Source organism: Hydractinia symbiolongicarpus, chromosome 11 (genome assembly GCF_029227915.1).
Source record: "Hydractinia symbiolongicarpus strain clone_291-10 chromosome 11, HSymV2.1, whole genome shotgun sequence".
Lineage (NCBI taxonomy): Eukaryota > Metazoa > Cnidaria > Hydrozoa > Anthoathecata > Hydractiniidae > Hydractinia > Hydractinia symbiolongicarpus.
The window spans coordinates 22693513-22706101 of NC_079885.1; the positions used below are offsets into that span (position 1 = coordinate 22693513).

General features: G+C 37.4%; 1 protein-coding gene across 2 annotated transcripts in view; it reads left to right on the plus strand.

Annotated features, from left to right (window-relative positions):
* The window catches only part of LOC130614623 (uncharacterized), a 41773-nt gene extending 30264 nt beyond the window's left edge, over nucleotides 1-11509 (plus strand). The window contains exons 48-61 of one of the 2 annotated variants that reach the window (XM_057436057.1): nucleotides 131-433; nucleotides 785-4144; nucleotides 4288-4440; nucleotides 4561-4827; nucleotides 5140-5460; nucleotides 5623-5943; nucleotides 6170-6490; nucleotides 6727-8205; nucleotides 8491-8793; nucleotides 8963-9655; nucleotides 9749-10099; nucleotides 10364-10543; nucleotides 10676-10852; nucleotides 11019-11509. In XM_057436057.1, coding sequence (XP_057292040.1) covers nucleotides 131-433; nucleotides 785-4144; nucleotides 4288-4440; nucleotides 4561-4827; nucleotides 5140-5460; nucleotides 5623-5943; nucleotides 6170-6490; nucleotides 6727-8205; nucleotides 8491-8793; nucleotides 8963-9655; nucleotides 9749-10099; nucleotides 10364-10543; nucleotides 10676-10852; nucleotides 11019-11122 — 8333 coding nt within the window. In that variant the 3' untranslated portion in view covers nucleotides 11123-11509. The remainder of the gene's footprint in view (nucleotides 1-130; nucleotides 434-784; nucleotides 4145-4287; nucleotides 4441-4560; nucleotides 4828-5139; nucleotides 5461-5622; nucleotides 5944-6169; nucleotides 6491-6726; nucleotides 8206-8490; nucleotides 8794-8962; nucleotides 9656-9748; nucleotides 10100-10363; nucleotides 10544-10675; nucleotides 10853-11018) is intronic. The other variant, XM_057436058.1, reaches the window with a different exon arrangement.
* Nucleotides 11510-12589: the final 1080 nt, after the last annotated feature.

Consider the following 12589-nt stretch of genomic DNA (forward strand, 5'->3'; position numbering starts at 1 on the left):
TAAAGTAACGGATCAAAAAAATTTCGAGTGGAGGCAATTTTGTTTCCTGCGTATGTCTTCTAATTATACAATGTCTATAATTACGCTCGCTATACCACAGGAAAATCACACACTACGTTTTACTCTATAGACACTGGCGCTGTTGATAGCAGTGGCGCATCCAGCGGTGCTCAACCAGTAAACACAGCTAAATTGGATGTGGTGAACTCATTATTCCGAAAAGTAAACTTAAAGGTATCAACATTGGAGAAACCATTTGAATTAAAGGAAGAGTATGTTGGCCAACTTACCATCACGACACCAAGTAATGCTGACGTAAACATGACTGCAGTTGATGCTGATAGTGGTGTTTCTTATTACATAAATGGCGAACTTGTTTACAAGGTACCTGTTAGAACTGCTGGCGTATTAGAGAAGATATATATCGGTGACAGTAAGTTAAATTATTCCTATTAAAAAAGGCCTTGGCACTTCACACTAAAGTTTTTGTTTGTTTTATTGATCCAATACTTAGGCAGTCTGATTACGTATTGCAAAATACGTCATGTATAGTCACATGTGTTTTAGTAGATCTAGGAAATGCCAGGGTCGGTATATGCATATATTAGTATAGATTTGTAATATTTTGTAAAGTAATTTACCTATATCCTCTTGGAAGGACTATCCACGAATGCGGTTTGGCAACTCCAATATAGCACATGCAGACTCTAGCATTTTCTAGCACACCAACATGAAAAGAGATTCTCCGCATAGGAAGTCAAAATCTTTTCTATTCTTTCTACAGAACGAAACGTCGCTAAAGAACTTAAGAAATTCCGAAATTACCAAACGCATGTTGGAGTTAAGAAAATGCTAGAGTCCTCAAGAACGGTCTATGAAAAAGCCCAACGTCATTCCGCTGTACCTAAAGCAGTAATTATGTTATGGTTGGATAATCATTTGGAGTATGCAGTTGAATTAAAGGAAAAGAAAAACAAGATCAACCCAATTATAATCCAAGGCAGGGATTCAACAAAGTTTGGCATATCCCTTTCCTCAACAGGACCGTTTCAGTTCGAGGCCTTTCCTCTTAAAGGAAGTGATCAAAAAAGCTTATTATTAAATGAGAAACCAGTCTTGGAGATTCCATTGCAAAAGGATATTAACCATTTCGTTCATGTTGTCATCACTGAAAGTGGAGACAATAAAGCTAGTGGTGGTGGGACAGAACAGACAATACCAAGCGCGCTTTCTGATAACTCGACTAGCAGTAGTAATAGCACTGAAGCATCAAAGCCAGACGAGAAGTTTCCCACAATGCAAACCAAGATTATATTTAATAATAAAATAAACCATACGGTGAAAATATTCGATATTACTGGCGCATTTAAAGCATTTGATGTTCCTGCAATGCAACAATATCAACACACTGCATCGATCAAACATGGTTGGCCATTGCAGCTGAAAGCTGACAGTGGCAGCAAAGGAGAAAAAGCGTTGCTGAACGGACAGGATAAGTACAAGTTACTTATCACGCCCAACGAGAAAGAAGCACACGAGATTGATATAACAAGTGTGGAAACAGAAACTGGTTTATTAACAGTCAATGACACTACTAGTATACCAGTGATAACATCAAAGGTTGTCAGTGATGAAGCAGGGCAGAACACAATCTTGCTTAATGTAAATAATACCTTAAGTAAACCAATCCTTGTGACAGAGACCATCAATAATCTTCAACCAATAGTTATACCTCCAAACACAGCATGTAAAGTGGGCTTTTTGATAAACGGGACTAAATTTTTAATTCTAACAGGGATAGTGCTGGATGATTCTGCAGCAGGAAGCCATGGGGTTTTACTAAATGGGCACGAGAATTTGGGCGTTCAAATCAAGCTAAACCCTCAGGATTTTAATAATATTGATGTAACAGGTGACGATGTTGATTTAAATGACGAATCTGTGAGTAAACCTATTACACCTGTTTCGCCGCCGAAAAAAGTAGAATCTTTAAGCGCTGAGGTTGAGAAAGAAACCGAATCAAAAATTAAACCCGTCTTGAATGAAGAAAATACGCAAGGCAAAAATGAATCGAGCAAAACTTTGGCTCCAAATTGTGTAAAAGCGCCTTCGCAAAATGATACATCAAGTACAGGACCTTCGTGTCAAAAAGGCCCTGAAAAAGAGCCAATCATTGTTGAGCATGAATTCCAATCTACTGTAGAATCTACGGATGGTAGTACTAAAGTTACTAATAATTCAAATGTTTTATCTTTGACAATGGCAACGGAGAACGGTACGGGTAATGGTACTTATGTGAAAGTATCTACTACCACCACTACAGTGGGAGGTAGCAACGATTCTCGTGTAGAAAACAAATTGGTGACTAATGCAAACACATCCACTAATATGAACAATACTGAAGAAGATGTAAAGACAGAGGAGATCAATAAAAAAATTGATAAAGGTGATAATAAAACAGAGCAAACTGCGAAACAAGGGAAGCAAGTACAAACAAATATGGAGGAAGGAAAAAATAATCAAACTAAAGGAGCTGAAAAGGAGAAGATAAAGGCAGACAATAATACTGCTGGAAATGACACCAAGACGATCGTTAACAACTTGAGTAAATTTGAAAACACAACAAGTCACAATAAAACAGGGATGGTAAATTCTAAGGAGAAAGAAGAAATGGTAATGAAGTTAAATGAAACAGACAAGGTAAACAAAAACAAATCTAAAAACTTCAAAGAAGATGAAAAAATGAAAGTCGAAGAGAAAGTTGGAGCCAGCAACAGCTCTTTGGCAAACAATAACGGTCAAAACAGTGGAAATGGAAGCAAAATTGACAACGGCAAAACTACCAGTGTTAATGCTACTGATGTCGAGGAAAGTGAAAAGGAGAAAACTAAAGAAGTAAATAAGAATAACAAGCAGGAGTTTAAAGAAGAAAAAGCTAAAGAAGGTGATAAGAACAAAACTATGGAGATTGATAATAATCTAGATGCGTTAAAAAATATAAGTGAGGAAGTTAAAGATAATAGCACAAAAGGGTTTGACAAAACAAATACTAAGAACAAAACTACTGTTGGTGATAAGGAAAAGGCTAAACTAGAAAATTCTACAGAATCTGATACTAAGTATGGCAAAGCTGATAATAAAACAGAGAAGGTAGGGAACAAGACTGAAAAAAATGATGAAAAGAACGAAAAAGTTGATAAAATAGTCAATAACGTAACAGAGAAAACAGAAGAGGTAGGGAACAAGACTAAAAAAATTGGGAAAAATAACAAAAAAGTTGATAAAATAATCAATAACGCAACAGATAAAACAGAACAGATAGGGATCAAGACTGAAAAAAATGATGAAAAGAACCAAAAAGTTGATAAAAGCATTAATAACGCAACAGAACAAGCAGGAAATCATACAGAAAATAGAAAACCAAAAAATAAAAATGGCACTGCTGATGCAAGTCATAACAGTGTTACTGTGGCTAATAAGGAGACTGGAAGTGTCAAAAACAAAACTGATAATGCGAATCAAAACACCACAAAAGTTGATTATAGAGATGATAAAAACAAGACCGGCAACATCAATTTTGTGGATAAAGTTAGCAAAAACCGAACTGTATTAAACAACATAGAAACTGATAACAATAAAACACGTCTTGAAAATGAAGCTAAAACTAACAGCTCAACTGAGAAAAGTCAACAGAGCAAGAATATGGACGAACTAGAGCAAATAAAAGAGATACTTAAAGAAGGGAAAGTTCAAAATAAAAGCGACAATGCAAATAAGATTTCAAAAGGAGATACACTTGCGGCAGAAACCAACACCACCATAAATAATGTTTCAATATCAGGAAAAGGAGATAATAAAACAGACTTGAAATCAACTGGAAAAGATGACGAAGATGACGACGAAACAGATCCAGAAGCAAACATAAAGGAAATTCCAGATGTTAGCAAAATCAAATCAAAAAAACTGAAAGAAAATACTCTTGACGAATTGATAAATGGAAAATTAAAAGTGCATGGGAAAGAAAATAATGCATCTGCCATCGACGCATCAAATGGAGCTGACAGTGTCAATAGTAATATCACTGAACCGTCAAATTCAACTAAAAATGAAACGGGCGCTTTAGATAAATTAGAGTCAGGAAAAGGTAAAATGAGAAGAAATTATATACGAATAGTATTTGTATATGGTTTGTAATTAGAATGTATATACTGACCCATGATAAGTTTCATGTCTGCATTCAATAATCAAAATAAATAAATAAACGATCTCTTTCCTATTTTTATTTAGATCCAAAGGTACCCGGAGGTTCTGCAACAGGTACTGGTTCAGCCAGCTCTGCAAGTTCGAGTGCTGGTAGTTCAAGCAGTTCAACAACGCAAGGGGGAAAAGCAACTAGCAATACAACTGGTACAGGAAGCTCCACAGCCAGTGGACCAACAGGTATGGATAATATATCAGTTATCTAATCAATTGATGATTCTATGTATTGCGTGAACTTGTATTTTTTTCCTGAAAAAATGCCTTTTCCTTGTATTTTGAGTGTGGTGTTTTTATCTTTAGACATGCAGCTTCAGTTTACTGTAGTAAACAAGGCTGAAGAGAATATTACTATTTCGGACAAAACTGGCACGTGGAAGATGGACTTTCCAATCGAGAGCGATGACAGTCAGCCTCAAGTTGCGATGACGTACAACAAAGAGAAAACATTAATTTTCAATGCCAGCTCACAAGACGGTTCTCAAGAATTGTTGATTAATGGACAGAAAGAGTTTGTTCTTGATCCAAATACTGCAACTGGATTAAAAGGATTCGTTGTACATAAGGAAGGTACGAAATGTTGTTCTCCACTGGTTATATTATTCTAAATAAGTTATTGCAAATGGTTCGAGAATATAACTGTATATTAGAATGGCTTTTGTATTAGGTTGTTTGCCTTATTCTAAAAATATCTAAATAAACAACTTGTATCTCATTTATTCGCGCCCTGTTTTCAATTTTTGGTCGTACAGACTTCTCCTCATTAGCATGAAATTCAAATCTAACAAATACTTTTTTGATGATAATATAGAAACTGAACTGGATATTATACCTTTGTAAGGCATTTATCATTATTGAAATCACTTCTTTTCAATTTTTCAGGATACGATTGGAAGTCGGACTTAAAATTCGGTTCAGTGGGTGGCGATTCTCAAAGGAAGTTTTCCTACACTGCAGTTAACCAAGCTGGTCAAGATGTCACCTTGGAAGAGGTGTCTGGAACCAACATGAAAATCTCAATTGTCAATGGTGGATTAGTACAAGGAGGTCAGACACTAGCGGGACGAACAAGTACAGAACCATTAAAGTATAGAGCCGTGGGAAAGAACGGAAAGGAACTGCAAGTAAATGGAAAAAATGAATATGTGTTAAGTGATGTCAAATCAGGCAATGATGTAAAAACTCTTGTTATCCATAATTCCGGTAATTATTTCTTAGTTTAACTTTAAGTAATATCGTTGCATTCTATAAACATGTTTAGGTCCTAAAGGATACCACATTGCTTGAGTTAAGCTAGATGGGCACCATGTATTTCATCATCTTATCTTGATTTCTTTAATTATTGTTTTATTTGTCTAAATGCAGGTGATGACTGGAAGAAATATGTTGACGCTGATGGTAACATTCCAGTAACATCTGGTAACGCGTACATGTTTATCGTACCTAATATGATTGAAGGTGATATTACATTGACAGAAGAAACAGGTACTGGACTGACAATGGACATACAGAAAGGAGATATGGCACAATTTAACATCCCTATGAGTACTCGAAATAACCAAGCTTTCAGCTTTAAAGCTATTGAGAAAGATACCAAAACAGAAGTTCTACTTAATGGGCAAAAAGACTTTGTAGTTGATCAACCAGAAGCTGCAACGTTGACACCTATAGTTGCACACAAGGAAGGTGAGGACGCCTAAGATGGTGTATACCATGTCTTTTTTCAAGCTTTCTCTAATTTTATTATTGAATACTTTAAAAAGTCTCACTGTCTGGACAACAAGTGTGCTAGTTCAAACTTTAAGCTTTAAAACTTCTTTTTCATTTTTACTATGGCTTTTATTTTTAACAATACTACATTTCACTTTCTTCTTGTCATGAAATATTCAGCTGAAAAATTTTTTTATTGCAGGTCAACCCTGGGAGAAAGTTCAGTCATCGTTCTTAGGTACTGGTAACACAGGAGCAATGAACGCCTTAAAACTTGTATTTTCGAATGGTAAAGGAGAAGATGACATTGTGATTAAGGAAGAAAACGGAAATTTCAAAGAGTTAGTTGTACCGAAGGGAGCGATAATGATGACTGTGAATTTAAGAATACCCGAGCGAATCTCCAAACTGAACATAACTTCCCATCAGTCTACCTCAAAACAGAATATTCAATTAAATGGAGAAGGCTTCCTATTAATTGACCCCAAAACACCTCCAGCACTTATAGTAGTACATAAGAAAGGTATGCTTTTTCGCTTTTTCTACAGTTTAAGAATGAAAATTTTTAGACAAAACATTGCCTTTTGACAATCAGACGGTGTTTCTTATGCGACGACTGCTAAGCGAGTAATTACCATTTCCAGGGACCAATTATTTTAATGACATTCTCATACTCACTGTTTGTTTACATCTTTAAACATTAATGCTTCAAACATGCGTATTTTGTTGCTTTTTCATCTTTACATATCTATATTTCAGGCGTTGATTGGCAAAAAGAGATATCTTCTATTCAGTCAAATGCTCAGACGGGTATGACTGGAAGTACGACATCGGGTGGGCAACAGAAAACGTTTAAAATACACGTGAGAAATGATGTTGATCAGAATATACAATTCCGTGAAACAGCCCCAGCTGTTGGTCCTGTAGTTGAGGTTCCTAAAGATGTCACTGCAGGAGTGGATTATGTAGACAGAGACCAGATGGGTAAATTGGTGTTTGAAGCTGTCGGGAAAAATAAGGAAACTGGCAAGGAAATTAAGTTCTTATTAAATGGCCAACCAAATTTTGTTGTGGATGAGCAAAATTTATCATCCACTGGTGAATTTGTTGTGGTTCACAAACAAGGTGACGAATGGGAAAAGACACTGGCGAGCATGAGACAGAAAGCTGCTGCCGGAGGCACACCACTAGGCGGAAGCATGGCAACTCTAGGCGGAAGCACGGTTATGCCAGGAGGAATAAACGGAACAACTACAACGATGACTAGTGACGGCTCCCACACAACTATGGGAGGGGGCATGGCTAATGGTCAGAACGGTAATATGACAACCACAAGTGGTAGTAACGGAGCTGGTGGGAGTATGAATATGGGTGGGATTGGCGGGATATCTACAATCAGCAATGGAATGACAGGCGGTTCAAACGAAACAACAGTTATAAGTGGAAATGGTGACATGACCTCTACTAGCGGAGGAAATGGAGGAGCAACAGGAGGCCAAAGCGGAAACACGGCTATTGGACAAAGTGGCGGAATGACCACGGTTGGCAGTGGTAGTAGTGGAATTAGCAGTGGCCAAAATGGAAGTACCACAACGGGTAGAAATGGTGGAATGACCACTGTTGGCGGCGGTGGTATGAATGGTATGGCTGGTGCTGGTGCTGAAATTACCACAATTGGCGGTGGTAGCAGTGGAATGAATGGAGGCCAAAATGGAAGTACCACAATGGGTGGAAGTGGTGGAATAACCACCATTGGTAACGGTGGTGGTGGAATGACAATTAGCGGTGGCATGAATGGCATGGCCGGTGGTCAGAACGGAAGTATGGCTCTAGGAGGGTCTGGTGGAATGACCACAATTGAAGGTGGGGGTAGTGGAATGGGTGGCGGTCAAAACGGAAGTACAAATTTAGGTGGTACTATCGGTGGAATTGATGGTATAGGCGGAGGTCAAAATGGTAATTCCAAGTCAGTGCAAGGTGGAGGCGGACCTGCTGTTGGAAACTTTTTTATGCTGAATGCAGCAAACCTTGCAAATGAGGATGCTGTCCTCAAACAGGAGGATGGACAAGAATTCCCGATCAATAAAAAAGCAACGTTATCAGCAGGACTTCAAGGGAACGGTTCCTATGTATTTACTGCAAAAGGTAAATCCGGGACCTCGTTATACATCGATGGAGAATTAAAAAAGACGCTAACAGAAGCAGACATGCCAGCTACATTAGTTGTCCATGAAAAAGGTAAGCTTATCATTTCGTTTTCACGTGAAAAGAAAATCCGACTAGATGACCTTAAAAACTTGGAATATCCATCATTCCTTAAAAAAATATTTCTAAATCTTGTCTATGTATTGATTTTTTAATTTACCTTGTGCCTATACTTAAGAAAAATTTTAAAACATTTAAAAATTAGGAAAAGCCTTGAGAATATTTAAAGTGTTCAAATTTTAGGCAGACATCCTGATAAATCGTGTTGAAGGTATGAAAGATTGCTGATGTAAAGTATAACCTCTTCTTATTGTTTAGATCAAGATTGGGAAGATGAATACAATGCGATGAAAATGACAGACACGTCCGGTGAAATTGGTGACGGTGGTACTACAAATGGTATGCTTATTCCCATCGCGAATATAGCTGATCCATCGAAAGCTATCACAGTGAAAGTGAAAGGCGATTCCATAGATTATGATATCTTACAGTACGGTAATATCCCATTGAGTGGTAAAGATGAGTATACGCTCTCCACCGTAGATGGGAAATTATTGAATGGTGAAGAGACGTTAAAGATTCAAGCTGGGAAACCAATTGCTGTTATCATACACAACAAAGGTAAAGAATTCTTGTCATGTGTTTGGTTATACTCTCCATCAGTCATGTGTTTGGTTATACTCTCCACCAGTCATGTGACCAGGCTTTAATTTGATTGGTTGAAAGCAGCTATAATTTCCCTGTTGTAAAAAATTGAATCTGTATCTGATTGTGTTTTATTTCGTCATAGGACAAGAATGGTCTAAATCTAAAGATAGCCTTCAACCATTACTTACTGCCAGTAACGCCATGGGTGGCAACGGCATGGGTGGCATGTCTGGTATGACTGGTATGAATGGTATGACCGGTATGAATGGAAACACTGGCATGAACGGAATGACCGGTATGAACGGAATGACCGGTATGAACGGATTGACCGGTATGAACGGAATGACCGGTATGAATGGAATGACCGGTATGAATGGAATGACCGGTATGAATGGAATGACCGGTATGAATGGAATGACCGGTATGAATGGAATGACAAATACAGGTGGGTTATCTGGTGTGAGCGGGGTAAACGGTGGAAATGCTTCATCAACCAGCATCAGTGGTATGGGTGGTGTAAATGCTACGGGGATGTCCGCTATGGACGGTATAAATGCCATGAATAGTATGACAACTGGAAGCCATGGTAGTGGTGATTTGCGACCCGTTTCCGTCAAACTAATAAATAAAGCCAGCAAAGATGCTACTATATTAGTCAATAACAATGAACCTCGGAACGTCCCACAGGGGTCTATAATAACCATGAACTTTATGCTGTCTGCTCAGCAGCCACTTCTTTTAACGGCGACATCAGGGCCAGAAACCCTTCTTCTTAATGGACAGTCGGGATTTACATTAAATAGCGAAGGTTTGGTGGATGAAATTATAATAACAGGTACGGAGCTGCAAATTATATTTTTTCTGCTTACTCCAGGCATTTTGTTGAGTATATATTTTGAAAATTAATTATCAAAACATTTATTTATAGATAAATCAGGCTCGTCTACAACCAACAGTTCAGCCCCACCAATGATGGGTGGCCACCAAACACTCTACGGAAAGCTCAACTTTAAAAACCAAGCTGACAAAGAAGTTAAAATATCTGAGTTGTCTGGTATAGGGGAGCCAACCATGCTCTCTCCCAACTACGTTAGCACGTTCTTTGTGAAATCTCCCAAAGTTAGTGCAACGTTTCGGGCAGAAGACCCCGTAAGTAAGGAGGAATATCTACTTAATGGAAAAGATCGGTTTGAGATAAAACTCAGTGAAAATCCAAAATCCGAAACAGACGTGATAATTTCGAAAGACACCGCGGCGAAACGTGCACACGAAGTAACTAGTAAGTATTCTTTGTTTCGTGCTTATCATATTCGACTCGGAAAAATTCGCGGGCGGGCGGTTTGTTTATTTGTCAAAACATTGTATGGGCCTTTAATTTTTATCAAAACTCTTCCACGGCCCGTTTGTTTTTCTCAAAACAATTCTAAGTGGTGCTTGTTGCTCTCAAAACTCTTGCACGACCCGTTTGTTTTTCTACGTGCCGTTTGTTTTTCGCAGTGCCGTCAAAACAGTAGTACGATTACCTCATGCTTTTTTTTCTTAGATCAAATATGCCAAGAGCCAGTTGACACAGGACCATGCATCACTGCTCTACAATACGAAACGCAAGTTGAAACTGCACAAGGAAAGAGCGAAACTTGCAAAAAATATTTGGAGGACTTACTAAACAAATGTAGTTGGAGAAATACTTCGTACATCGCTGCTGATTGCGTAAAAAGTTGCAGTAAGTTGTAAATTTAATTTCTATTGGTTGTTGCGAAGAAAATATAGATTGTTGTACAAAAATAAATTTTGATTTGTTGCCGTCAAGAAAGAGGAGATTTTGATTGGTTTATTTTTTGTTTTGTTTTTTTAGATGCAAACGATTCCGAAGTATGCGATAGAATATGGAACATAGATAAATGCACAACAACGATGACAAGATACAGCTATTCGCCGGCTACGAAATGTGCTGCAATTAAATTCGGCGGTTGCCTTGGAAACAATAATAATTTTGCCACTCCCCAGGAGTGTTCAAACGCTTGTTTACCAGGTAAAACCTTCGCCATTTTAGTTGATCGAGTTTTGGTGTTTTAACGCTCGTGCTAATATAAACGCCCTGTGTAATAAACGCCCTTTTGAGTAAATTCCTACATCCCTGTAGTAAAATTTAGATCTGCTATCACAATTCTAAATTTACTGTGTTTTTTTTATTGCAGAAACAAAGGAGAAACGAGTCGTACGGAATATATACGAGCGAAGAATGAAAAAGGTATTAAATAGAGCGAAATTGGTCGAAACTTTGTCTCAGTTATACCGTTAAAATTCCATATGTGACCGTTTATTCAAGTGTTGAACACTTGACAAAAAAGACTGATGAAACGCGAACTGACGCGAAATTTATGAAAGATATGTAAGAAGAAATATTTTGATAGACTGCTATATTATTATGAAGAATGAAGGAAAAAACGAAGAAATGAAGAGTTTTTATATGAGATTTCTTCCATGGAGGAAGATGAAAATGTTACTCGAGTAATGTAGTAACATGAAGAAGAGATACGCACGTTATTTATTTTTTTAAAATTAAAAATTAAATTTGTAAATTATATTTTAGGATGAACAGAGTAAAATTCTATTTTTAGTTGAAATTAAAAAATTGTATTTTCCTGATTGATAAGAGAAATAAAATTAACTAAATCTGATTAAAAAATTATTCTTCTTCTGGGTGTATGTTTGCATCTTCCTTTATTTACGTCCCGCCTCTATAATAATAGGTGTTGTCTGTCTGTCGGCTAAAGCTGGGTCATACTATTTTATTCTGGATATAGAATAATACCAACCTCGACCCAGGACTTTCTCTACTTGATATAAGGGACAGCGAGAACTATTTCATCTCGCCGTCCCGCTATAAAAAAGAGACAAAGTGCCTGGGGGTTGAGGTAGGAATAATACCCATGTTTATAGAACTCTAGCACTAAAACTCATCGTGACTAAGCGCATGTGTGTTGCTGCTTTGAAATAGTTCGAAAATGGTTTAGAAAATTAGGCCGGTTGGTTTCTTGTCTCTTTATGTCTAAAACCGTGTGCGTAAATTTAAGGACAAATTCTATTAAAATTTATTTTACAGTCCAATTTCCTCTATCCCATTGTTGAAATACTGTTACAGCGTGCCCTAGGATCTACAACTATGAGAGATGTTGGGGTTAGGGGCTTTTTAAATTTGTCCCAATATATACTATGCACAAGATTGTAGCTAACCGACTCATAAAAGTGTAGAGATGTGTTGACGTCATCATCCTATTGTTTTCGAAACAGATTGTGTTAACTGAGGGGAATTGGCTCAATTTTGGTCTCAGTTTGCCCATACTTAATCACACATAATTTGGCGTCGATTAATTTCTCCTGTTTCCGAGGCTTCAAGCTTAAAATTGCAATAAGGAGTTAACAAATAAGACCTTTTCCCGCCACATCAAAGGAAAATGAACACATCTACTTTGTCTGTTAGAGACAGATACACACAGTTTCCTTGATATTATAAGAGAAGAAAAAGATTTTGTTTGTGATGACTGTTTATTTTTCTTTCCAAGGAAAACGATTTTGTTAGATGTGATGACTGTTTATTTTTCTTTCCAAGGAAAACATCCAAACCACATGACATTAATTCAAGATGTAGCATGTCAGAACATGTTTAAATGTGTGGGCAAGAGTGATTGAGTTGAGTGTTTGTTTAATCGCTATCTAATGCTTATTTACATTTCTAAAAGTTGGCTCTCCTCCACGTGTTTATTAG